The sequence below is a fragment of the Grammomys surdaster genome, unplaced genomic scaffold, assembly GCF_004785775.1.
Source record: "Grammomys surdaster isolate TR1022 unplaced genomic scaffold, NIH_TR_1.0 125769, whole genome shotgun sequence".
Taxonomy (NCBI): Eukaryota; Metazoa; Chordata; class Mammalia; order Rodentia; family Muridae; genus Grammomys; species Grammomys surdaster.
The window spans coordinates 1972595-2000177 of NW_021620600.1; the positions used below are offsets into that span (position 1 = coordinate 1972595).

General features: G+C 46.5%; 1 protein-coding gene across 4 annotated transcripts in view; it reads right to left on the reverse strand.

Annotated features, from left to right (window-relative positions):
* Sergef (secretion regulating guanine nucleotide exchange factor) overlaps positions 1-27583 on the reverse strand; it is a 198151-nt gene that overhangs the window by 19902 nt on the left and 150666 nt on the right. Inside the window, exon 11 of one of the 4 annotated variants that reach the window (XM_028788873.1) lies at positions 21161-21310. The exons of the other annotated variants lie outside the window; for them this stretch is intronic. Coding sequence (XP_028644706.1) covers positions 21267-21310 — 44 coding nt within the window. The 3' untranslated portion in view covers positions 21161-21266. Of the gene's footprint in view, positions 1-21160; positions 21311-27583 lie in introns of those variants that run through there. 4 annotated transcript variants of the gene reach the window in all.

Sequence of the window (27583 nt, forward strand, 5' to 3'; positions counted from 1 at the left end):
AAGACGGGAGGAAGAAAGGAAGAGAGATGCAGAGAGAAGGGAGACATGGGATGGAGAGAGAGAATTTTTGGTGTAAGCCACTTAAAATACGGTATATTACTAGAGCTTCCTGTGAGGCTAACTCGTACGTACCATTCAGCTCTTAACATTGGCACATACCACCCCTTACTGCCTGCTTTACATCCCAGCCAAGAACCATTTGTGTCAGGGTGGAGGCTTTACCACTGCTGCAGGCCTAATGACTGGTGTGGCACTGGGTCCACGGAAGGGTCCAGTAAAGCTGTAAGATAACTAAGCATACCTTTGACATAATCAATGAGATGTCCCAATGGTGGGCTTGCTTGAGTCCGCAGGCTCTGTTTTCTCGGTCAAGAAAGCCCCCAGCTGCATTCCCTTGGAGACATCTAATATCCATCAAACTTAAAGCCTAACCTATCTTCTCCGTGCCTTTCTTCACAGCATGGATCATTCGCTTCCCCTCTTACCCACCCTGCCTTCTTTCATTATCCTCCATTCATGCCTATGTGACAGTCTCCTCAAAGGGTGGGGGGGTGTTCTACTTCCGTGTCTCCAGTACCCAAATCACAGGAAACCGTACATATTTCATCACAAAAGGGGTAATCCCCTCACCCTCTAACAGACAAATTCTATCAGGCTGGGCCCAAAGACAAGTCTACATGCTTCAGTGAGTCCAGAAGCCTGTCCCAGACCTGTTTCCAAACTCCCTGGAACAGAAGCCTTGCAAAGAGCCCTATGGTGGCAGGACCTTGAGGATGGCATTGCTTAATTAAACAGAGACTCAAGTCACTAGTGTCTGGCTCAGGCTGGGCCTCTGGGACCCAAACAGGCAACATTTCATCATTAGGAGGGAAGGAGATGACAAACCCTTTCCTGAGAAAGCCCAGCAGGCAGTCAGAATTACTGGATGTGGATAAATAAAACCATTATTTCCAAATACATATTGCAGGCAGCAGCAAACTCAATCTCCACATCGCAGGCAGCTCTAAATTTAGAACTGGCAGTTTGACTCATATACTGATTCCTAAAGAGAAAAACTAAATTCAATGGGGTAGGGGAGAATGGAGTGAAATATGCAAATAAAAACGCAGTCTCACTCCAGGAGAGCTACATCAGGAAGAGGCGAGGGGAGCTGCACTGCACAGATTCAAGATCTAAAGGAACTCCACATGGGGAGAGACAGGGACTTGCTGAGCCATGAGACCTTCACAGCACCTCCCTGGGTGGCCCTGGGACGCAGGAGAAGAACATGCATTCAAGCTGACAGAAGGCTCAATGTGGAAAGTATCAGAAGATACTCAGGGGCCAAAGCCCTGGTACCTACCATGCAGGGATGCTGAAGTTTGCTCTCTACCCTGAAATGAAGGTATGGTGTGGCATTCACTGGACAGTGGAGGAACAGAGCCCATATCATACCACCAGTGAGTAGGGCAGACAGGATTTATCTTAATTAACTTCTATTTTGTATTCACAGAAAAGTTGAAAAGCTAGTGTTGAGTTCTCCAAACCCCAATATCGCTCCCCAGTTTTACCATGGCTCTCACAAGTTACTATGATACAGTAGTCACAGCTAAGAGACTGTCAATATCAATATCAACTAAATGCCTGGTTCCTCAAATATCCCTCCTATCCCACCTTACATTAAACTGTCATACACCCTTAAGCTACTCTGGGACATTAATGTTTCTCCAACATGCCTCAGTTTTGATGATCTTGACAGTTCCACAGTTAAGCTGGGGTTATGGTTTAGGAGGAAGTAAATCTACAGAGATAAAAGACCATCTTCATCACTGGCACATCCAAGGCAGGCACACACTAAGACACATTTTATCACCAAGCATTCATCCTGATCACCTGGCCAAGACAGAGCTTCTCTGTGAATTTCATCCCCACCCCAGTCCAGCTCTTTCAGGCTCAACTCTGAAAGAAGGGAAGCGCGTCCAGGAGGAAGATTCTGACTGGGCCTGGAGGAATGGGCAGGACCTAAGGTATCAAGAGACATCCCAGGACAAGAGTACTGGAGAGCAGGTGAGGGAGAGCAGGTGCTAAGAATGGGGTATAGGCAAGGCACTAGAAACAGGGCATGAGAAAGCTGTAAGATAACTAAGCCCAGCAAGCAGAGGGCACGGGCCACTCCCTAGCCAGAGAGCACTAGCTCCTCCCAATGCCTCTCTGGATACACAGGTACCATTCCCTTGCTGAGAGATGGACAGGTTCTCCATGTGGGATGCTGACCTGCAGCTTCCCAGTTCCTACGCTGTGCTCAACCTTCTGGAAACATAGGCTGATGCAGATCCAGTCTCCCTTCCTTTGCTAGTAACAGACTCCACATTTTACTCAGGGCATCTACATGCCCAATTAAAAGGTTAATTTCAAATCTTCATTACTGTGCTGGCTAGCTTTATGTCAACTTGACACAAGCTAGCATTATCTGAGAAAATGGATCTACAATTGATAAAACACCTCCATAAAATTGGTCTGTAGGCAAGTCTGCAGGGTACCGTCTTGATGAAGAACTGATGTAAGAGGGCCCATCCCAAGTGATGTGAGGTGGTGCCATCCCTGCATGTGTGGTCTTGGGGTGCATAAGAAACAGGTTGAATGAGCCATGGGGAGCAAATCAGTAAACAGCACTCCTCTGTGGCTTCTGCTCCAGTGCCTGCCTCTAGGTTCCTGTCCTGGCTCCTCTCAGTTTTGGAGTACTAAGCTGTAAGGTTTATTTCAAAATCCTTTCTTCTCCAGATTGCTTTTGGTTATAGTGTTTTATCACAGCAATAGAAACTATAACTGAGGAAATTATAGCTATGTGTGGCTCTAGGACAGGCTTTACTCATGGGGTGGAAATAGACATTGCTGGTGGCCATTCGGGCAAGGGCCTCTTTTGTACCTTTCTTCCTTCTGGCTGCTTCCTGTCATCTTGGACTGTAAGAATGCCTTGTAGATGATAAAGATAACAAAACAGAAGGTGGAATCAAATTAGGGAAAATGGGATCCAGTCTGTGTGTGAGGCACTGAGTTCAGTCAGGAGCACAGGGAGGAAAGAAGAGAGGGGAGGGAGGAAAGAGGAAAAGAAAGAAGATAGCAGAGAAGAGAGGACAGAGATGAAAGAGAGGAGGTAAGAACTGAAGAAACAGAGAAGACAGAGGTGAGAGAGCCATTGCACTAACCTGCCACACAGCCCCAAGCCTCTCCTGAGGGAAGATTTGTCTGCAGCTGCCATAACAAAGTGTCATGGACTAGGTAGCTGAAACCACAGAAATCTTTTTTTTTTTTTAACAGTTCTAGAAGCTAGAGGCTAAAGACCAAGATGCCATCTGAGTGGGTTTCTGGGAAGGCTGGCAGATGGCTGCTTCTTGCTGTGCCCCCTCATGGCATTTTCTGTGCACACAGGGTGGGGGGAGTGTGGCTCTTTGGTGCCTCTTCCTCTTCTTACAAGGACAGGAGTCCTTTCTGACTAAGGCCCAGCACTTCTGATGTCATTTAACCTTCATTACCTCATCCTAGATCTCACTGCTCAATAATCACATTTGTCGCTGGGCTGCTTACCTGCAAATTGGGGGGAGCACTGGAGGAAGAAATACGATACTTTCTTGTGTAAGCTATGATATAATTTTGGTATTCATTATCAGTGTGTATATACAATTCCTTAAAGACAGACCTTCCAAAATCCAAGGGACATCACTTAATACTTCTATTTCGATGGCCTTCCGACCAGAAAATCCAAGCTCAAACATCAAGACATCATCTTTTAGGTCGTTTTAAATTCTGTCTAGTAACACCATCCTTTCTTCTGAAAAACATTCACTGCATATTTATTACACTCCTGATGCTGGGCTCTGTGCTGAGGCCATGGCAATAAACAAACACAATCGTCAATATCTAGATACTTCCAGTCTGTACTGACTTACCTAAGTGAATCGTATCTCATTCCAAGGGCACCTTGTCATATGGTAAGCAAAGTAGGATTAGAAATTGAGCAGGGCGGGAAATACAAGTGTGGGAGTTCATTTCTCTGTCACTATGTATTCTGACTGACTTGAGGTTCCTATCACTATGAGGAAGAGTGAGAGAGAGTGACCAGGGTCTTCATTTCATTTCTTTTTTTTTTTTTTTTTTTTTTTTTTGGTTTTTCGAGACAGGGTTTCTCTGTGTAGCCCTGGCTGTCCTGGAACTCACTCTGTAGACCAGACTGGCCTTGAACTCAGAAATCCGCCTGCCTCTGCCTCCCAAGTGCTGGGATTAAAGGCGTGCGCCACCACCGCCCGGCCAGGGTCTTCATTTCTGAAGAAAATCCAAATCATGCTCAGAAGTCCAATGCAAGCCTGTCTGTCTGTCTGTCTGTCTGTCTGTCTGTCTGTCTATCATCTACCTATCTATTTATTTAAACACACTCTACCCAGTGCTTCTTGATGCCTGAGGTGTTCTAGGAAGCACCATTGTCTGATGAAATCCTGAGCAATGATTGACATGGTTCATTAGCTTCCATAGACTAATTAGGAATGGTTCCTGGTTCCTGTTCCAGAACACCCTATTGAACATAGAATGACTACTTCAAATTGGCATAGAAAACAGGAGAGAACAAAGCTAGAACGCTCTCAAGTTTGGATGTCAGGTGGAAGGAACAGTGAAAAGATAGGACCCTAGAGGAACGAAGGCTTTAGGATGCATCCTGGAGACACCACCTGCATGAGCAGCCAGTGGAGTCTTAAGGATGTTGATTTCAACCCCAGACTGATGCTGCTGCTTACTAGCCCTGTAATGTTGGGTTTACAGCTTCAGTCTCCACAATAAAATGAAGACAGCATCTACATAAAGCCTGACTAAGGTACAATCCTCGTATCAATGACCCACGGGCACTGTCCTCTGATCCAGCCACCATACTGGACCTCTAAACCGAGTTTATCCCTTCATTTTCACCATCAAGTATATGCTTTTGAAGAATTCAGAAACTGTTGGTTTCTCCCCAAACAATAACAAGTCATATCCTTTGATATTTTTGGATATACCCATCTTTAGAAAATTCTCTGCTAGATCTAACCCATGCAAATCAGCTATACTGATACAATTCTACAGCCATTCACAGTTCTTGGGCTCCCAATGGGAATCAGAAAAACTCAAAGAAAACCCCTTTAAGCCCTTTTATGGTGAGAGAAAATAGTTAAGAACAGAGTCATTGGATCCTAAATACAATGACCAGCCGGGGAAGAAGGGAGCATGGAAAATCAGTGTGGAATGGGTACGGAGTTTTGGTACTAGAAAAGGGAGAAGGTCTGGAGATAGGGATGTAAGTCCTTGGTAGAGTGTCTAGCTAGCATGTGCATTTTATAAAACAAACGAAAACAAAAAAGAAACACACAATCCTATAGATGTACGTGTGACCACTGGACAACAATGAGACCATACTTCACACCATTAAATCACGCACTTTAATGGCTACAATGACAAGTGTGTGGTTGTTTGAATGAGAAACATGTCACAGGCTTGGTTCTCAGTTGGCAGCGCTGTTTGGAGAGGTGGTGTCGCTTGTTGGAAGATGCATGCCACATTACACAGATGGGGTGGGGGTTGGGGGAAGTGTTCCAGGGCTTATAGCTGGCCCTATTTCCAGTTCTCTCTGCTTCACGTTTGCGGTTGCAGATCTAATTCTGTTTCCTGTCCCTGCTGCCATGCCCACTGCCATGCTCATGCACTGTGATCAGTTCTATCCCCCCAGACCACAAGCTGCTCTGCTCGTGGTATTTCATTTACAGCAACAGAACAGTAACAGACACAGTGTGCTACGTTTTACCACAATAGAAGTCAAGACGATAAAACGAAGGTGAAAGGGAGTAAAAGTCATGTACGACAAAGATGGAAAGACCCCAAGAGTTCTGCAAAAGCTTGAAGGCCATTGGGAAGACACAGCATTACCGTCTACTCGTTAAGCACATCACATTCAGCCCTTCTGTCTGCATCAGCCATTTTCTTCAGCAGAGCCCTGCAAACCTTCCCTTTATTAGATAGTTAAACGATCAGCCCAGGGTTGCACAGCTGCAGATCAGTGGAGGTGGGACCTGAATTGAGCTAGTGCACCTCCTTCTGGGCCTTGCTGTCTCATACTCACATATGAAGCAGATGTTTGCCGGGATGATGGCTCAGTGGACAAGAGCACTGGCTGCTCTTCCAGAGGACCTGAGTTCAATTTCCAGCACCCACACGGCAGCTCCAGGAAATCTGATGCTGTCTTCTGGCCTCTGTGGGCCCTGCACACAGATGGTGCATGGATATGCAGGCAAGACAAAAACCCATACACATAAAATGATAAAACAATATTTTAGAAAAAGTAAAAATTACTGGAGGTTTTCTTTCAAGCTCCAGGTTCCATTACAATGAATTGGGGCAAAGATGGTAAGAAGTCCATCTTCTTAAATGCCCTTTTTATGGCCAGGGCACAAAGGCAAACCTGAGCCCATGGAATAGGTATCCAGTCCCCCAAGGAGAGCCATTCTGTTAAGAGGGAACTGGAGAGCCTTGAGGTTAGAGCAGCAGGTTTGATGCGTAGAGGGAATGACTACATTAGACTCACAGACCACAAGTGGCTGTGAGGGCTTCGGAGGCAGCGAGCAGCCAACAGTGCACACTCAGCACGCCCCAAGCACAGGGAGAGCTACTCAAAGCACTTCTCTCCATAGTGTAGTCTCTTCCCAGGAGAGGAATTTTAAAAGGAAAAGGAAGGAAAAGGCTGGAGCAGTGTGGGGATTAGAGACTGTTGAGGAGAAGTCTATAGTTTCTGCTCCAATCCTGGCCTGCGATTCTGTTGGGAAGCACAGACCCGTTGCAGGCCTCGTGACTGTAGTTCTGCCCTCAGAAGGGCCCTGCTGCCATCTTCTTTCAGTGACCTCTCTCATTACTGAATCTTGCCTTCAATGGGAAATGAATTTGGGGACTGACCCTCAGGTCTGACAAGCAGCCAGATAACAAAGGTATCAGATGGGAGTCAGGGATGGGCATCTGAGGAATGCTGACTATTTTCCAGAGCATCCTGGGTACCAGTGCTGTTCTCTCTCCACTGGGCAAACACGGAGATGTGCTGAGCATAAATCTGCTTTAAAAATCAAAAGAGCCCCTCCCCCTCTTTTCCTTCCTCCTTCCCTATAGAGACAGGAGAGATGTTTGTAAGTAGGTAAAAATAAATTATAGTAAGTTCTTCAAGCTTGACAAGATTGGCTTTTAGTAAGCAGTAAGACATGGCTAACCCTAGACTTGCTCCACACAGCCAGGTCAGCTGTAGTCCTTTACCATGGATTAGCAGGAGGGCAGCAAAGGAGAGCTGAACTGTCCTTACTGAGTCCAGGCCTGCCTGGACTCCTGGCTCCAGGTAAATCCAGTATCCCCAAGACCACAGAAATCTAGAGTGTATAGTGGTCTGTTCACCAATCCACAGAAACTTATACCCCTTCTCCCAATTTCCTTCAAGAATTTCTTCCTCCAGAATGAAAACTGGGACTCATTTTTCTGAGCTAAAATGCTATCTTATATGGGGCCACTTCTTTCAGCGAGCCATTGGGCTTCTGCAGAGACCCCAGCTGGTGGTGAAGCCTTATAAATCCTGGGGCAGCCAACTATTCCCCTCCATGCTGAGCTTGGCTGTTGCCTGCTTGCTTGAGCAGAGGACCTGGCCCGGCCCTTATTTGTGGCCCTTATAAATAACGCATTTTGTGATCTCGATTCTTCAGGCCTCCTTTTAAGCTACTTTTTTCCAGCTTTGGGAAAAACACTTTTACTGTACAAGACAGAGTCATTCATAAATCAAGAGGCGATCAAGTGTTCAAAGCCCAAGTTCTCAGCTTTGGCTGGCCACCAAATACTATTAGTCAAATCAGAAGCTGTCCTCACGCAAGGAGAGGAATTAGAAACAACCTTCGGGTTTCTTGACTTTTCACCCAGGAAGTCCTATTGTATGACCCTACATCCAACTCCTGACAAGCTTGTTACACTCTGTAAAATGCTGAGAATTCCCTCCATCAGCAAAATGCAGGAGTGAGCTGCCAAGCAGAGCTTCCCCTGGGCGTAAAGTCAAGGCTCACGATATGAGCTCCTGGCTCTTCCTGACTCACATCATCCCCAAAGAAGATATGTTTGGACCTTGAAAAGGTCCCACCCTTCCTTCTTCATGACTATGAAGAGGTTCTTTTCAAACACATCACAAGGGAACCCAGAGCTACTGAGGATAAAATGCTGAACTTGGAATCAAACAGGCCAGCCTTGAACCTTGGCTACTTAGGAAAGTTCTTTGCTCTTTCTGGTCTCCAATGCCCCCATCAATCAACAGGGATGAAGCACTATCTTCACAATCTCTCTAAAAATATGATGTCCATATAAATTGCCAGGGAGCAAGTTAGAACCCAGATTCAGACCCAGCAGTTTCCGGGCAGCTGGGGTTTTGCTAACTGGCACCTGCCAAGGCCATTGGCATGCAGACTATCTATAGAACGTCAGGGTATGATGGGCAGGGCACTTCCAAGTTGTGAGGGGCTATGTCCGCTTCAGGTCTGGGTGCTCATCAGGGTTGCTGTACCTCAAAACACAAGGAGCCACTCTTTTACAATTCCCTCAGACTGGTATTGATTTAGATTCCTTATAAATAAGCAAAACCATGACTATTATCTAATAAAATAAAAGAGGCCGGAGAAAACAATTACCAATAACTCTTTCCCCATTATCACTCAAACACAACACCTAATGTAAAAAAGTAAACATGTAAACCGTAGCAACAATAACAAAAACCCAATGCAATTAAACCATGTGAACGAGCACCCTTCCTCGAAAGAGCACTGTTTCCAAGTGTTTATGACTAAACCAGAGTGTGGACTTCGAGTGTGAAAGGGGGTTTTGGAAGGGTGAAGAAAATCCTAGAACATAGAGTTACTGAGATTGGTTCAGTGAGAAGAGAAGGAGGCAGAAAATTCAATGGGATGAACATGGAAGCCAGTGGCAAGGAGCAAAAGGCGCTTTTCTTTTGGAGATGATCCTAGGCTTAGGGGGCACATCCTTGGGTGACAACTCTTCTGACAGCCCCAAGAAAACTACTTCCTGCTCTTGTTGCCAAAGCACTGGTGCCCCTCACCGTGCCTGCTCAGCATCAAACACTCTGACACCACGTGGCACACTCTCATTGATCTCTAAGCCCTAGAGGACAGGCCCATCTCATTACCTCTTGTCTTCCCAGCTTGGCACAGGGCCCTAGCCTGTAATGGGCACCCGGAGATGACAGTGATTGAATGCAGTAGGGGGAGGCTATCGAAGGGAGTGTGCCAATCTCTCCTCAGGGCTTCTCTCTTAGAGGGATCCATTCATTCACTTAGCAGACACACATTTTTCAAGTGTGAGCTCTTAGCCCTTTTACCAATTTTGTTTTTGTTTTTTAGTATATTTTAGTCTGAAAAACACTTCAAATTTCCTTGATGTCAAGGCAGCAAACTTTAATGGCATATAATAATATGTATAAACTTTTAACATTTTTCCAATGTGCTTTTGTGTTTTCACGGTAAGCTAGTCTTGGTTGTCTACTTGACTAAATCTAAAATCAACCAAAGCCCAAGTGGCTAGCTATATCTATGAGAGATTTTTTTTCTTGATGAGTCCATTTGAAGTGGGAAGCCTCACTTGTAATCTGGATCTGTGAGGTGGGAAGATAAACCTTTAATCTGCACCGCACCTTCCACTGGCTGCCTTTATAAAGGACACAGAAGAAGGAGGTCTCCCATCTCTCTCAGCTTAATGGCTCCTGCCCTCACTCGCAAGTCCACCCCTTCACTGGCACTGGAGCCTACTTCCTCAGGATTGCAGCACATACTAAAGACTAACTGAGATCAGTCTCACGGAATGAACAACCTCTGGACTCTTGGACTTTCCCTTGGTAGATAGCCATTGTTGAATTTGTTGGACCACAGCCTGTAAGTCACTTTAATAAATCCCCCTCGTCCCCTTCCCCCCACCTCAGTCAAGAATACTGGCTTGTGGGCTGGAGAGATGGCTAGCCATTAAAAGTGCTTACCACTCTTACAGAGGACCTGGGTTCAGTTCACAGCAAACATATTGAGCAACTCACAATGGTCTACAACTCCAGTTCCAGGGAATTGGACATACTTTTCTGGCCTCTGCAGGCACCTGCACACATATGGTGCACATTTTAAACTAATATAGGCAATGCATATACACCTAAAAATAAATAAATAAATAAATAAATAAATAAATAAATAAATTTAAAAGCCCAATTCCTGACCTTTGCCTTCAGAGGTTTTAACTAAGCAGGTACCAGAAATATGCACCGTGATGCTGCAACAAGGCAACAGTCCCAAGCAAGGTCCGCACTGACTAAAGCCCAGCCCAGGGCTCCCTCAGGCTGGGTGCCCAGTTACTCTTGGGATCAGCATGCCAAAGGAGTCATCTGAGGTCTCTGGTTCCATGGTCATGGGATAAAAAGCAAGTCACATACACAGCACCTTCATAGAGCCTGGTGGGGAACCCAAAATCAGAGATGGTTGGGTAATGATGGCAATTCCTGGATCCTGTGCATAAACTCACGATGGCAGAATAGTGGCTGGTAAATGGTCACATTCCGAGGCCCTAAGACCTGGAATTTCAGGCTCTAGAGAGTGACTGAGTACTCTACACAAAAGAAGCCAAGGAACACCAGGATAAGCCATGAAGCACCCCAGTGTGGCTGTTACTGGAGGTGTCTACCATGCTCGTTTTTGATCTTAGCCCTTCTTTTCCACTTGGAGAAAGCTCAACAAATAGAGTACAGAGGGAGAAGCCAGTAAGGAATGGTCACAGAGACAGTATTAGCAGATCTCACTTTCCATCTTTCTCCCCCTTCCAAGCCCTGCTGTTTGAACCTCTGTGCTCTTAGCTACCAGCCTCTCCCTTCCACCCTATTGCCTACAGTCTAATGAACTGTAAAAGCTAGCCCCCTCTGACTCTTCCCTCAGTTTACCTCCCCAAGAAAGCCTGTGTTATCCACCCAGCATACAATATCATTGTCATGGTGGTTTGAATAGGAATAGCCCCCATAGGTTTATATATTGGGATGCTTAGTCATTAAGGAGTGGTACCACTTTATAGGGTTTAGGAGGTGTGGGTTTGTTGGAGGAGGTGTAGCCTTGCTGGAGGAGGCGTGGCCTTGCTGGAGGAGGTGTGGTCTTGCTGGAGGAGGTGTGGCCTTGCTGGAGGAGGTGTGGTCTTATTGGAGAATGTGTTCACTGGGGATGGGCCTTGGGGTTTCAAATGCTTAACCCAGGCCTACTGTCTTGCTCTCTTCCTGCTGCCTTCAGATCTGGATTAGAACTCTCAGCTATCATGTCTGCCTGTGAGATGTCATGTTCTCCTCCATGAGGATAATAGACTAGATCTCTTAACTGTAACCAAGCCCCAAAGAGATGCTTTCTTGTATAAAAATTGCTGTGGTCATGTGGCTCTTCACAGCCATAGAACATTAATTGAGGCAATCACGGAATGTGTAGACAGAGAAATCTGGTTCCAGCCCAGGCCCTAGCACTAGCTGTTTGATCCGGGGTTGGCAATTTCTCCTCTGGAACTCAGTATTAGAGCTGTATCAACCACAACTTAAGTCTTTACTAACCCTAAATCTCTATATTGCAGCCCGTTTTAAAACTATTAGTGACGCTTTACTGCCCGTAGACTATGTGACTGCCTGCACTTAGATCTGAGCATGAAACCCTGTGTGATAACCTGGCCCCTTTTGCTGGAGCACCAGTCACTTTAGTGAGACTGAAGCTGCCCACCATTCGTAAGTGTTCCAGGAGGCTTCTGCTTTTTCGTCACTTTTCACAGACTCCACCTACTGGGAGGCTCAAGATCAGTGCATTATGCAAATACCCAATCATACAAAATCTTTGCATCTTCCTTTCCTAGTTATAGCCTAAAAGCATTTTTGTTCTCTCTAGAATCCATAAGAGTTCCTCCCAGGTGCAACCACATCACCTCTGGGCCTGGACCACACTAACCCCAGAGGGCAGGCCTGGCATGTATCTACTTGCTCAGCACAAAGTCCCACACAGACAAAAGTTTGCCCAGTAGTGCTCAAACAATATCAGAAAGACGATGATCCTATTTTAGTTAGGTCCCGAGTTTCAGTGGCAGCCACAACCAAAAGGGTCATGTGCTGAACAAATAGTTTCCAGGCTTGCACAGAGTGGAAAAGCTTTTTCTTGAAATCAGTCACAAGGACATTAGCCAGGAAAGGTCATGGAGGAACAGCATGTTCATGAAGGCCTGACATGATTCTTACTGCCAATAAGAAAGTTAGGTGACCAGATTGGTGGCTGGAAGGTGACTGAGAGCATCAGACAGCTGTAGAGCACACCCATAATGACTCTGAATTCTGAGCCCTATAGAGTTGTGGAAGGAAGCAGACTCCCTGCTTGAGTGAAGTTGGAAGAGATCTCTTCTCATCTCTCCTGGCTGGGACCTGGACCACTGCTGCATACTCTGTCCACCTGGGTCACAATCAAGGGTATGTATGCTTCATCCCAGGCTAGAGCATCAGTTCTGTTCCAGAGGATGTATCTTGCTGATCGTCCTCTCTTGTTCAACGGCTCACACAAAGCCCTGTTCATAGCAGATGCCAACGCAGTGTTACAGACAGAGGCCCACATTTACACGAAACTGACTCCATTTCCAATTAAAACCTCTAGTCAAAATGAGGAGATTTAATTCGCTTTTCCCTCAAAAAGGACAATCTTGCTGTTTAATACAACCTAATACATTTCCTTCACAACTCTGAGGCAGACACAGGTTCTGTTTTTAGAAGGCAGATCTGAGATGTGGAGTCGTGCTTGATTTTGCTATTTTATGTTGATGAAATTGAGGCACTTCAGAAGTGGGTGATAATGTGGTTTGCTAGGAAATGTTCTATGCTCCATCCTGGAATATTTAGAGGAGTGGAAACAGCCAGGTTGTTGCAGAGCTGAGAACTCAATCACTGGGCTTGGGACCCAGGTTGCAGGGTCGGCTGGTTGGATAGCTAAGTTCTCCCCTGTGTTCATTTATTTAACCAACCACTGGGCACACCAGCCTGTGTGGGCTCTGAGAGCCTAGAGCTGCCAAGATGATCATGGCTGTTATTAGTTCAAAGACTAATGGCTACCTCCTGATTCCTTCATCTTCTTCACAGGACTTAGACTGCCTCTTTCATTTACTCAGACATCCTACTTTCCTACAATCCAAGGACTGTTAGGCTTCCTCAAGAGCCACGGACTGTCTATCTCAGCAGTAAGCCCTTCAAATATCAACGTGACCAGACTCAGACTTCTTCCTTTGCACTATGGTCAGCCCTCCCCTTATGGCAGGGGTCCTGGGCACCCCCCACTCCTGTTTCCCACTGTCTTATATGATGTAGGCAATGCAAGTTGGAGGTAATGAAGCAATTCAAGGAAGAATGTGGTCTTGGATCTCTTTAAGCAGATTCACAGACTCGTGTTCTTTTGGGAATGCCAAATGGGCCTCATCTCCTGCCAATTCCACTTCTGACTGGAAGTGGCTACCTGGAGTGCTGTGTGGGGAATGTTTCTGTGGCTGCATCCAGATTCAGGGGGTGGGGCTGGGGAGGAGGGAGGCTGCTAAGTGTTCTGGGCAGCTACTGGCTTTCTATCAACTAGACACTGACTCTAGGATGCTGGTTAGTTTCTGGATTAAGTCCAGCACCTCCAACCCTCCATACCAAGTCCCTCACTGGGCAGTCAACACTCGCACACACCAGTATAAATCTGCCCTGCTACAATCCAGATTCCAATGCTTCCCAAGAGGCATGTATCAGAGGTCTGATCCTCAACATGCTGGAAGTAGGGGAGGCAAAACCTTTAAGATGTGAGTGCTAAGAGAAGGAAGATAGGTCCCCAGTGGAAGGTCCTTGAAGATAAACAGTGGGACCCTGCTGTGTCTCTCTTTCTGCTTCCCTGCTGTAATGTGCTAATCTGCGATAGGCTCAAACCAACAGAGCCAGATGACAAAGCTCTGAAACCAAAGCAAAGCCTTACTATTATATTATATGCTGTTGCGTCATTTTGTCATAGTGACAGAAAGCTGACTGATGACATGCCAGCACATATCTCTATCTAAGCCACATGGAGGTATTTAAAAATCCTTCCTCTTTCTTTCAGAAAGGCTCTATGTAGGTCTTACACTGGCCTAGAACCTGCTATATATCCAAGGTTGGTTACAAACTCACTATCTCCTGCCTCAGCTTTTGAGCTCCTGAGATTCCAGACATATGCCACCAGGACCTGGCTCTATTTCTTGGACACATGTTGTGGTGTTTTAATATGCTTGGCCCTATTAGGAGTTGTGGCCTTATTGGAGGGTGTGTGGCCTTGTTGGAGGAGGTGTGTCCTATGGGGGTGGGCTTTGAGACCTTTCTCTTAGCTGCTTTGAAGTCAGTCTTCTCCTAAGGGCCTTCAGATTAAGATGTAGAACTCTCAGCTCCTCCCACACCATGTCTGCCTGGATGCTGCCATGTTCCTGCTTTGATAATGGACTGAACCTCTGAACCTGTAAGACAGCCCCAATTAAATGTTGTCCTTATAAGAGTTGCCTTGGTCATGGTGTCTGTTCACGACAGTTAAACCCCATGTCTTTCCCCAGAATTCTGAGCCTTTGCAAATGCTGGAAATTGTCTCTTCTAGGATGTTCTCTGAAGAGTTTCCATAACATTAGGAAAAGCTAACTCTATCTTTTGAGCTCCCATCTTCCTTCCCCTTTGCTTCCAGATTCACCTCTCTATACACCTGCCCCCTTGTGAGAGACAAGAGGTCCAAAAGAACAGGACCTCGCTACCTCTACACACTGCCCCCAGGAGACCAGGCCCAGATGAGGCACTTAGCAAAAGATTGCTGAATGAAGAATTCTTTACAATCCCTCTCCCTTCCACCTCCCTAAACTGTCTCTTAGAGGTGCGAGAACTAGCCTCTATCTATCTTCTGCCTGGCAGTCATGTCTACCACCTCACCATGAGGGGATGCTCTCTTACTCTTCCTCATCCCCAGCTCATTCCCTCATATCTACATTAGTTTAGTACTGACTGGACTGAACAGAACAGATGGCTTCTGCAATTTCAACAATCACCAGATGTTGGCTTCTCTCTCCACGCTGGGCCCCAGTCTAGACCATCCCCTAGTTTCTAGAATAGTTACAATCAGCCATCAACTGGTCCTCAGGCTAGCGCCCCAAGCACCTTACTCACTCAGCTATCTCCCCTGCCCAAATGGGGGCCTCCTATCTTCCTGTTGCATATTCTCCTTAATCGCTCCACAGAAATCAGTAAGCTTGAGAGCTTGACACAGAACTCAGACCAGAGTCCCAAGTCATACCCACTCCTAACCCCTCACAAAACACAGTGTAACATCATGAAAGCTCTGAGCTGATCGTGCCAGGAATCGGAGTCCCAGGGCATGTGAGGAAAGGGAAAGCCCCAGGGCGGGCAGGGAGGGTGAGGCTCTGGCTCCGGAGCCCAGCCTTGGAGCAAATGTCAGGGTTGTGATGCTCATGCCAGCGAAGGACGGTGTCTGCAGGACTGGCATAGGACCAAACAAGCAACATCTGACAGAGCTCAGATAAGGGATTTGAGTAGCCTCTGGGAGGGAGGGGCAAGCCCAGTAGAGAAGCTATGGAGAGGACTCAGCATGAGCTCAGTTTCTAAATGTATTCAGTGGTGTGTAGCAGAAGGACAGAGGGAGACTAAGGGAAGAAAGCAGGGCCAAGCCCCTCCCATGCCTGGCTCTGTGCTGAGCAATGTGCAAAAAGGCCCCACTCAGCTCCTAATCATCACCCTCCCAGAGAGATGGTGCCAGGAGCCACACTCTCACATGATGGAAGGCTGGGACTCAGAGAGGGAAAGTCACCTTAGCACAGGGTGCTTGCCTGTAATAAGGTTCCCTTTGCAGACCTACTGTGAGAACACAGTGAGTAACAGTGCAGACCACCTAATGCTGTGCCACACACTTCACCTTAACCAGCTTGTACAAGATCACATGGCTACTCAACACTGCTTTCACTGTGTTGGGCTAGGATGTGAGAAACAGTGTTGTCAAGGATCAGATGCACAACTGCAGCCTGCACAGCCATGATCTTAATGTGAACAGAGGGGTGGGGAAAGTCCACCATGTGGAGCTCAGGGGATGCTGGGTGGGAGACATAACTAACAAAGGAGAACCAGAATTGCATGGATCCATGTGCCCTGGGAAGCTGTTGTGGACACCCTGAACAGGAACAAGTGTCTTCAGGCTGGCTTGATTCAAGTGTGCTAGGTGGTGACATAGAGACTTGGACCCTTGCTTGAGGTGTCAATGTTTTTGCAAGTAGCAAGCGGCCTCCAGTTTTCAAGGACTGAGCCAGCATGGACTTCCTAAGATACAGACCTGTGCTTCAGGAAAGGGAATTCCTCAGATCAGCTTTGGGAGAACTGGCACGGAGAGGGGCACGGACTGAATGATCCCAGGGATCAGACTGCAGACAGTTGCGATCAGCACCTGAAAGGATTGCTTCTTTGGAAGACAAGCCAGGTGGGCTCTGTGCTAAAAGAGTGTCAGGCATGGGGAGAAAGAGGACAGAGTGTCCTAGTCATCTAGGCTGCCAGGGAGTTGACGCATGCCTTGCATTTGTGCTCTTGGGAGCCACGAATGTTCTTCTTCAGAGCATGTGATCCCAGCCACACACACGCTCCATAGAACTGCCAGCTGCTCAAGGCCCCATGGGCTTCTCCCTTTCTTGCACTGTGGCTGATGGCTGCAGTGCTGAACTCAAATGACTCCCAGAAACACACACATAAACATAGACCTATAGACACACACACACACACACACACACACATACACATCTGCAAGGCTGGATAAAGAACGTTTAAGAAAGAGAGTTAGAGTAGGAGGCTCAGAAAGCAATTTGCTGTTCACAGAGCAGGAAGCATGGAGTAAAGATTCAGCCTTGTTCCTCTGATGTCACTAATTCTTGCCTAAATTCAACTCACTTTTCAAGATGAAAAGCAAAGCCACAGGGTTGGAGAGGTGGCTCAGTCAGTAAAGTGTTTAGCATGCAAGCATAAATACCAGATGCAAAGAAGAAGAAAAGAAGAAGAGGAGGAGGAGGAGGAGACAAAGAAGAAAGACAGAGAAGGAAGGAAGGAAGGAAGGAAGGAAGGAAGGAAGGAAGGAAGGAAGGAAGGAAGGAAGGAAGGAAGGAAGGGCGGGCGAGTTGGGTGTTCCCAGTGTTAAGATCCCTGGAGCTTACTGGATAGTCCCCCTAGCTGAATCAGGAACGAGGGAAAAGCCTGTCTCAGAAGTTCAAATGGAGAGTGATTGAAGAAGACACCCAATGTCAATCTCTGACCTTCACTTTCAGGTGAGCACACACCTGCAGGTACATGCATGTACACACAGGAACACATGCACACAAACATGTGTACAAATGTCATGCACACATATGCACACATGCACACACAAATAAATATAAAAATAAAGATAAGAATCAAAGAATCTTAGGGGTGTGGTTTTTAATCTTCCATTTTACCCAGCAAGATCCTGGAGTCTCCCCTGCCCCACCCAACACCTGACCCCAACAAGTGTCACCATGTGCTCCGGCTGTAAGGAAGTCTGGGCTCCACAGAGTCTACAATGCCAGCTTCCTGAGAACCAATATCTTGTGTCAACATCGTCTCCCTTCACTACACTGTGCACGGCTGTGTGAGGGTGATCACCACTCTGGATTCATTTGTTCTTGTGCCTGGGTTTTCATTAGACAAACAATCCTCACAGATACCATAGTCCTGCCATGGGGTGCCAGGATGACCAACTCCATTGTCCATCTGTCCCTGCTCTCCTGGCCACTCTGTAGGACATAGATTCACTCTGAACATTTCTCTTCCTCACCTACTTACATGGACCCAGAGAGATGGCATTCATCCAACAAACCAGAATATAATGCCTGAGGGAGGGGATGTAGCCACTGTCCAGGGGGACTGTGGAGAAGAGACGCCTCCAGGGACAGACTGAGGAGTGGCAGCTGTAGAGGGAGCCCCAACAAACTAGTCCTCTGATGAAAGCCAACACCCCAGTATCCTGCAGACTTAGTATTCAGAAAATGTACTCCCTCCCCCTTGCTTGGTTTCTCTAAGAACACAATTCCAGCCAGATTAGATGGGTGTAGGATTATCATCAAGAACCAGGGGTCTTCTCTGACTTGACACTGTACCTTCAACATGTGCATACATATTTAATAGCAAGTATTTTAAGTAAGCAATGGATAAAGTACACATATTAAACAGAACTATCTCGCCTATAAATGTGAATGCAACATCTGAACATGCAGAAGTCTGTGAACTCCTAGGAGGGAAACTCTCACCTAGGCTGTCCACACACCTCCTTAGGCTCTTCTCCCATGGCATCCATGTTTCAAATGTTCAGGTAAAGAAAGGACCACAAAGGGTGGGAAGCAAATCACTGTCCTCAGACCAACAGAGGTGGGCAAGCCTGATGTCCAAAGAGGTTGGATGCATGTTAGACTAGTCAAGGGCATTCTAAAGTCACCATGCCCTATCATATATATTTGAATATTTTAAAGTCACCTTCAGTGAAACATGATCAATTTCCAATCAAATTTTTTTCTACTCAAATTTAGTCATGTTCTATATTTAAAAGATTATTTTCCCTGGTTCTATGTATATATAGACAGCAAACAAAGACTCAAAGGGTTATGAAAAAAGAGGCAGGAGTGAAGTTGGGAGAGGCGGATCCAGGAAGAGTCAGGGAGGGGAAAGTAGAGAGTGAATATGAACAAACTACATTGTATGCATGTATGAAACTCTCAATGAGCCAATAAAGTATTATACTAAGGAATAATTAATCCCATTGGACCTGTCAATTACCTGCCTAGGAGTCCACCCCACAGGATGGCTGACTTACTGAATATACACTAAGGAGTTAAAGAGACAATTATTCCCTTAATGAAACAATGCACTTCCCTTCCCAGAAGCCCATTGGGCAGCTGTTCATGGAATCACCTCAGGGCATCACTGCCAAGCCTGCCTACCTGGGTTAGTCTGGGTTAGACCTCAGAAAAGCATCACTTTTCTTTCTTCTTCTAGCTTTTTCTTTTGGATACTGGCCAAATGCCTAATCACTTTTGCCCTGATATTTTGGGCCTTTTGGCTATTTTTCTGAAGCCCTTCCCTCTTCTACCATACAGCTGCTTACAGCTTCCTCCAGCTCCCTCCTCCATGCAGCTGCCGGGATTGCCAGCTTGCCTGCTATTATTTCTCTTTCAAATGGCAATAAAATTGTCCCTAAGCTACAAAAGTATTATTTTAACTTAGAACACGGCAGTCCACAACCCATCGACATCTAGAATGGCAAGAACGAGGACACACGTCCTCATGCTCTCTCCTCATGGCTACACAGCTATATGCAGACCATAAGTAAGGTGCCCAGTCGTCTGTCTTCAGATCACATGTTTCTCACCTGACTGCTGTCCCCCTAGCCCAACTCAGTACCAATTCTTACCCAGAATGCTGCGAAACTTTCCTTTCCTTCCCACAGCTGGCCTTGCACCCATGTGTAGATCAGTGCTGGGAATCTCCTACAAACACTACATGGTCCTCTCCTCATGTGCCGCATACATGTGCATCTCTGTTTCAAATCACCCAACTGTCCCCATGAACTTACAGTAAGGAGGAAATTTCTTAGCAAGGCCCGCAGGGGCCTAGCATATTCTCCACACTCCAGACCCATCAACCTCCCCATCCTAACAGCACTGAGCTGAAATGAGTTCAAAACCTAGAAAGCTGTTCCCCACCTCCTGCCTGGTCATCCCTCAGCTCAGATGTCCCTCACCCTTCCTGTCCTTAGCAGTTTCTAGAAGGCTCATCTCTCAGCTTGTGGTACTGGAAAACAGTAGAACCTTTAAGAGGTGGCATTTAGTGGGAGGAAGTTGGGCCATGGGGTGCATGCCCATGAAGGAACTGTCTCTCCATCTTGCGTGCCATGAGGAGAGCCGTTCTTCTCTAGCATGGGCTCTGCTGTCATCACAGACCCCCAAAGCCTGACACTGACGGAGCTTGATTGAAAGTCCTTAAGCCACCAGCCAAAGCAAACCTTTCCTCTTTAAGTTTATGCCGCTTTAGGTGTTTTTGTTACAGTAATGGATGGTTGAGTGGCACGGCCACCGTTGCTATCATTAGCACAGTAACATTTACTGACGACTGACTCAGCATGTCTTAGGCACAAGGCCAAGCAGCTGGCGGAATCCACTGAACCCTCACAGTATATCACTAGTTAGACTCTGGCTAAAGAAATACAGCAAGAGGATGTACTAACCTGCTGGGGCCAGGATTTGAACCTTGGCAGAACTGTGAAGTCATAGTCTTGCTCACAAACCACTGCTTTACAGAGAAGACTGATGACGCCCACTCAGAACACTGTCTCAGGGGAGACACACACTCTTACATATGGCTGAGGTGGCTTGGCTGCTGCTGTTACTATGGTGCTGGTGGCACTGGGAGAGGCCTCATCACTCACCAGTTTGCTCAGAACAGTCTGGCTTCCAGTCTGGGGCTGAAACAGCTTGTTATAGTTTGAAAAAGAAACTTGTACTAGGGCAGATCCACGAAGGTCTGGGACCAGAGATGCTAGGGCAGGGCAAGGAGACAGGAGCTGTCACAAACCCAACGCACACATCTCCGGCCCCACGAGAAGCTCCTAATGGCCTGGGGTATAGGGCTACATGGTAACAGCTGCAACCGTCTCTTGGATTCTTGCTGCTTCTGTTAATCCTGCTAAGCTCAGGGTTAAGAAGGGATCCATCAAGGTGTCTGTGCCTCAGTCAGAGCCTCAGAAAGCCAGGAGCTGACCCTGTACATACTGCGATTTTCTATGTTACAGACTGGAGAGTATCCGTCCTTCCCAGTCTCTCCTTACTTTTTCTATCATTCAACATTGGGCAAGGGAAAAAAGAGAAGGAGCTAAAATACTTATGTTCTTATTTTATGTTGGGCATCCTTACAACCACAATCCCGACAACAACCATGAGCAGCAGGTGCGTAATCCTCCTCGAGGAAACGGAAGTTATACCAGCGATTCAATCACGGGCTGGCGAGGTAGCTTGCTGCACATCGTGAGGACCTGTGGAATCCCCAGAACCCACACAGTAGCTCATGTCTGTAGTTCCAGTGTTTCCATGGCATAGACAGGAGAATTCCCAGAAGCTCATGGGGCAGCTAACCTGGGGCACCAACTGGTCAACAGAGACCCTGTTTCAAACAAAGTGGAAGATGAGGACAGATATCAGAGGCTGTTCTCTGACTTTCACATGTGCACAATGTATATGAACATGCCTGCACACACACACAAACACACAAAGACTTAAAAAGAGACTCAATCACTATTCAATAAAAGGGGGAGCTGAGACTTACACCTTGTCTCGTCAGGTCTGCCAATCTGAGCCTATTCTATTTATGTTTCAGAAGAGTTTTATAATGACATAGCCTTTAGGACAAATTATAATGATTATTTGGATGTGTTTAAGTGGTAGGTAAGTCATGCAAATGTGTCCGTCTCCTTCCTCCATCACCCTCTGCTGGCTGAGAACTATCCAGGTCCCAGGCACTGTGCTGGAGAGAGATGACATAGAGGCCATAAGATGTGGCCCCTGCTCCTGAGAAGGATGAGAGGGAACAAAAAAGAAACTGAGCAAAAGAGATGAAGGCAAGGGCTCTTAGACAGCAGAGCCAGAGCAGTCCTTAGAAGGATGACCCTAAACCTGGATGCATCACTCAGCATTACCAATGGGGTTATCAGAACTGGAATTTCCCAGTTCCCAATTGTAATTATCCCAAGTGACTGGCTGGAACTGACTTCCAGGTCAGGAGACTAGCTGGGTGACCCAGCTCTCTCAGTGCAGGATCAGCAGTAGCCACTAGGGTAAAGGGAGCTAATGCTGCAGACTCAGGCATCCACCTGGACATCTCTGTCTGAGATGTACGGTGTCTTTCCTGTTTGATACCATACAGTACATGCATGAGTAAGTTCGCACATATTTTATACGCATAGATGTTCTCAATGACAATGTTATATACTTAGTGGAAATCACTTTGTTACAATAATAAGGCAATAACAAGATCTGTGCATTGGGTTTGAGCCAATTTAGATTAAAATTATACATGGATATACAGAATGGACAACAGTTTTTATAATCAAGGGTGACACTCTTATCTTCTCCAGATTCTGAACACCTTCTTCCTACAGAATCACTAGAAGCCAGAAAACAGTATTGATTCACTAAGGGGAATCTTTCAATGTGCTGGTTCCTGGACAGTGACAGAGAGGAGAGAAAAGCTAGCATTTGCCAAAGCTTTGCAGTAACACAGCATTTCCTCATGCAAAGTGGGGCTGTCTGAGTTACTGCATAAGAGATGGGCCTCCTGCAGCCGGACATTAGAAACATTCTCCATCCTTCCAGCTTCAGATTCCAAACATTGGCTGCACGTGGGTGGTGGGCAAGGAGAGGAGGTCTGGAGGACAGCAGAGGAGACTGGCCTTTCTGTAGATCCCCTTGTGAGCTCATGGCAGCATCTGGTCAGCTATGGCCACTCAGCCTTCTTTCAGTTACCTCACATTTGCCTGTCTACTTGTGTTTTAGGAACCTGGTCATCAAATTCTCCATGCTCTATTTCAATTTCATGTCCGTCTTTGTGGCAGTCTTGGTTCAGGCAACTTCAATCTTATTTCCCTTCTGGGGCTCAGTGATCAGAGTCTACTCCACACCTTTCTCCTTGGCTGCAGGGGGTTCAAGAGCATGGCCAGAGGCACAGGCAGGGAGACTCTGGCGAGCTCACTCTTACAGCATCCTGGAAGCCTTCCCAGCAGACAGAGGAGACTGGGAAGCAGCTACCACAGGACTGTACCTTAGCCTTAAATGACTTGGCCTCCCTGTCCTGGCATCACTAAATTACAGACAAGGTATACTCTTCTTGTAGCCTTCTGTTTTCCTTTGTATATGGAACAACTAGATCAGCCTGTGTTTCTGTTTCCCATTGTGAGTCTGAAACTGGTGAGTTTCATTTTGTCCTCTTTTGCATTAGATATAAATGGGTAAGAGTGGCCCTGTGACTCTGGTGGATGTTCATAACTCAGAACTACAAGCTGTGAAGCCTTACAGCTAAAATGAAATTGCCCATCTCCTCCCTTCTCATTTGATGATGAGTAAACTATGACCCGAGGTCCAGAGAAGGACCTAAATTCTGTGTAAGGAGCGGGAATGGTCTTATTAATTATATACCTAGCATAGTTTCAAATGTGTTTGCTGAATGAATGAATGAATGAATGAATGAATGTCACCCAGCCTGGAATCCAGAAATGTCTTCCCTTCTTGGCTGGAGAAGTGGAGACGGTAGGAGAGGCCTCAGGCTGCAATGGCTCCTTCAGGGGATGTGCTCTCTATCAGAAGTGACAGAATACAGCCAGGAACAAATTCTCAAGGCTGATGGTGCCCAAGGAGTGAGCTTCTCTTGGAGTCCTCTGTGCTGTGCACACTGAATCATGATAGGAAATTACTATCTCTGTCTATAAGTCTGTGTCAACCTATTCATTGTCAAGGACCCCACAATCTGTCACAGAAGGCTGACATGGACAGAGGACTTCAAACACATCAGGGCTAGAAGTCATATGCTTTGGTTTGGTTTTGGTTCCCATGGGCCACCATGATCAGATAGTCCTGGGTATCCTGTGAGTCCTGACTTTGGTAAGTTCATGTGGAGACAGCTAGCTTTGTACTCTGTATTGAACAAAATGAGTCAGAAGCAAGGTGGTAATTTATAAAAATCACTCCCAGCATGCACGGTATGATGGTCTGGCCACGTAGTTGTGCTGGAGTCCGACACTGGACTCGAGTCTGGCTCTATATGCAAGAACTTCATAGTCTCAAGCAATCTCTCAGGTTCTCTTCAAGTCTAACACCTGCAAAGCAAGTGCACAGACTGAATGATATAATCATATCCCACTAGAACAGCGGCTGCCATGCAGCAGGTGTGCCGCATGCTACTCCACATTCAATGCTTCCTGAAGGGGAATCTTAGTGGTACCCAGGGTCTCCCAGACAAACCTGTGTCTCAGGTGGACGTGTGCTGTGTCCCAGGAGTCCCACCCTGCCGATGACAGAGGCAACCATGTGAAGATGTCAGCCTTGCCTTCCTCACCTCCACTCTGGCTGCTGAGAAGTGAGAACCCGTCCTGCTGAGAGGGGAGGCTGCTCATCTCTCAGGCAGTACCGCTGCAGCCCCTGACCTACTTTCTTACTAAAAATAGCCCTTCTTAGGTCACCGCCGCAAATTGAATTCCACTGCTTCACTGCACCCCAGAAGCAGGTGGGTGGGCACCGCAGCACATTTGGAGAGCTGGAGCCTTGACTTGATGATGCGCTGCTGCCCACCAAGTGTGCTGATCCATCACGCCTGGATGGAGGGCATGGTGTGCTTGCATGCAGCTAAGGTGGGTGGTGTGCCTTGGAAGTCACAACTTCTCTTTGCATCTCTTTATATATATATATCAAATGGAGATAATAAAAGTAATCTTCAAGTGTTACTATGCAAAGAAAAATTGCTGTATAAAGCAACTCTGCACAGAAGATGTGCTCGGTGACAAAGCTAACAGAGCTGTTCACCATCTGGCCTGCTGCTCAACAAGATGAGCCCGCTGGAGCTTCTTACAGGTGAGCCAGCAAGGAACCCATCCAGCCTGACATGAGAAATGGGCCTGAGCTAGAGCTCAGTGTAGAGGACTTCCCTTATATATGTGGAGTTCTGCGTTCAATCTCTAGCAAAGTGTGTGCATGTATGTACACTACACACATACAGTAAGCTGAAAGAGCCTGAGAGGTACCTAGGGGGGACTAAGTAACATCTCACAGGTCTTAACTATTGAGTCTGCATTTTAATAAGCTAACACATGGCTCTGCTGCACTGTTAGATCTGAGAAGTTTTGAGTACCTTTTAAGGGCACATAAACAATTAAATGAGTTATTGCTACAGTTATTCTATTACAAGTAAACTGCATGGCCATTATGAAATGGGCAGTAAACAAGGAAAATCAAAAAGGAAAACGTGAAAATGCAATCAATATTGAGTTCTTAGATGATGCCAGGCCTTTTGCCAAGACCTGGGACCGTCGTTCTTACACACTCACAAGCATCCAGTCTATAGACACAAAAGCAAATGACAGACATGAAGATAAGACATAAAAATACACCAAAGCACACACATTAAAGCGGAGCCAAGGGGAACAGAAACGGGAGCAGGTGATGGCATTTCTGAGGGAAGGGAGATCTACAGAACCCGGCAGACACAAGAGGTGGGTGGGTGCTGGATAAGGGAAGGGAGGACTGGCTTTTGATTCCACATCTACAGATCTGATGTGGATCCTCAGAAGTGTAAATACTGTAAATGAGTCAAGCTGATAGTCCTCGTTCATCTGACGTGGATGCCGGAAGTTTACGTAGCTCTTCATTTTACTAAGACGTAGAAACATTGAGATGAAGCCAAACGTGGTAGCACATGCCTGTAATCGCAGGACCTGGGGTAGGAGCACTGCCAAAATTCAAGGTCAGCCTTGCCTACATAATGAGTTCTAGACCAGCCAGGTCTACGATAGTGAAAATTTGTCTCAAACAACAACAATAACAACAACCACACACACACACACACATACACACACACATCACCACCACCACCATCAACGACAACAACACCCAAAATACAAAATAAAACCATGCTGGTGTTAGAGATGGAACTCTGGACCTCTGACATGCTGGACCCTAGCCCAGTGTTTTCAAAATTCAAGAGCCTTCCTTAGGAGGTAATTTGAGGATATGAGTTAATAAATTAAAGTAAGTAAATCCCTTCAAAGCTTTTGGCAATGCCAACAGGAGGTTTTCCAAAAGTGGCCCACTGTCTCTATGAATGAGGTGGTAAAGCACAGACAGGATACACAACTATCAAGTCACACTGCTGAACCTGGGTGAGATCAGAGTAGCCTCTTGGCTCCTAGCTTCCAGCTGAGTCCTCTTTCTCCTTCAGTAAGACAAACATCAGTGAATGCCTCTGATCAGTAGTGTTTTAGGTTAGCAATGGTCTTGGGTAGATGAGGTGATACGTGCCTGCTTACATGAACACATGAAGGTCTATATTCACCCCACCCAAATGTGTCCAATCTTACTTTAAATACTTTCTGGTCTCATGTTCAAATCCTGTACATGTCTTAAGAAGACTGCTCTACAGAATCTCAAAAGCATTCCCAGACCATGGATGTTCGATGTCAACAAATTCATACACAGACATCTGCCCATGGCTTTGCAACATCTCTGGAGAGGAAGCAAAGTTTTACCTGAAGACTCACTAAAAGCTCTGACTCATGCTATTAAAAAGAGGCAAAGTAAGAATGCCAGCCTCTAAAGTTTGCAGGGCAGACCAACTTCCAGGAGACTTGAAGAGTTTGACGGGCTCGGCCAAGCCAATCCCTTGTTTGCTATAACCTCAGAGGCAGGTGTCCAGGTAGTCTCGGGAAAGTGGGAGACACGGGGCCAATAACAAGAGCTTCCATGAGTTAAGGGCCTTTCAGACCAGGCACAATACTAGTTTCTCTGCTAGAATCCCTAAAATGCCTTTTCAATGAGCTCCCTGCCTTCTTTTCTTTGCTACTCCCAGGGACTGATCCCAGAGCCTGTGTGTACTAGTGCACACTGTACCACAGAGCTATATCCCAGTCCCTAAAATCATCTGGCTTTTACAGTTAAGAAACCTTGGGACCCAAGAGTAACTTGTTCAAAGGCCATGCAGGCAAAAACCAGGATTCAAAGCCGGACCTGTCTGCCTTATGACACTGTCTCAGCAAATGCCACGGCAGTTCCAGCTCTGATATACAACTCCAGTGGACACTCATGCTCTCTGCACCAGCGTCTCCCCACGTGTGATGTGCAGATGACTGTGTTCCTGCTCTGCCCCTCGGGCTTAGTGCTCACAGTCTGTTGCCATGGTGAAGTGGTATAGCACCATAAAAGACCCAGACAGATGTGCAGATGTTAGGAGAGTCCTGCACCTCACACCTGGCAGCAGAACACCTCGTCAAGGTCCTTTGCCATCTAAGGAGAGTTTAACTGCATGCCTGGACTGCTCAGCTTCTTCTAGCGCCAGAAAGTGAGTGGCTACAATGCCTTTCCTGGTGACTTTCAGAGAAGAGCGGAAGGAAGAGGCTGATACTCGGAGAAAATCCATTAACCAAAATACTGCATTCCGGGAGCACCCTGGGGAGTCATGGCTCCTCAGGATGTTTTCTGCTCCATCACTCAGGTGCCTGGCTTGTACTCACAGTCCCACCCACCTTCCACTGGAAGGCTGTTTTAGGAAAAGCAAGATTTAGCAGAAAGGGTGTTGGGTTTGGATTCTATCTTTAAGGGGTTAGTTCAGATGAGTGAGATCATTTATTTCAACTTTTGGGAGTGTCTGGTGAAATGTCAAGTTATTTGGGCTGTGGCT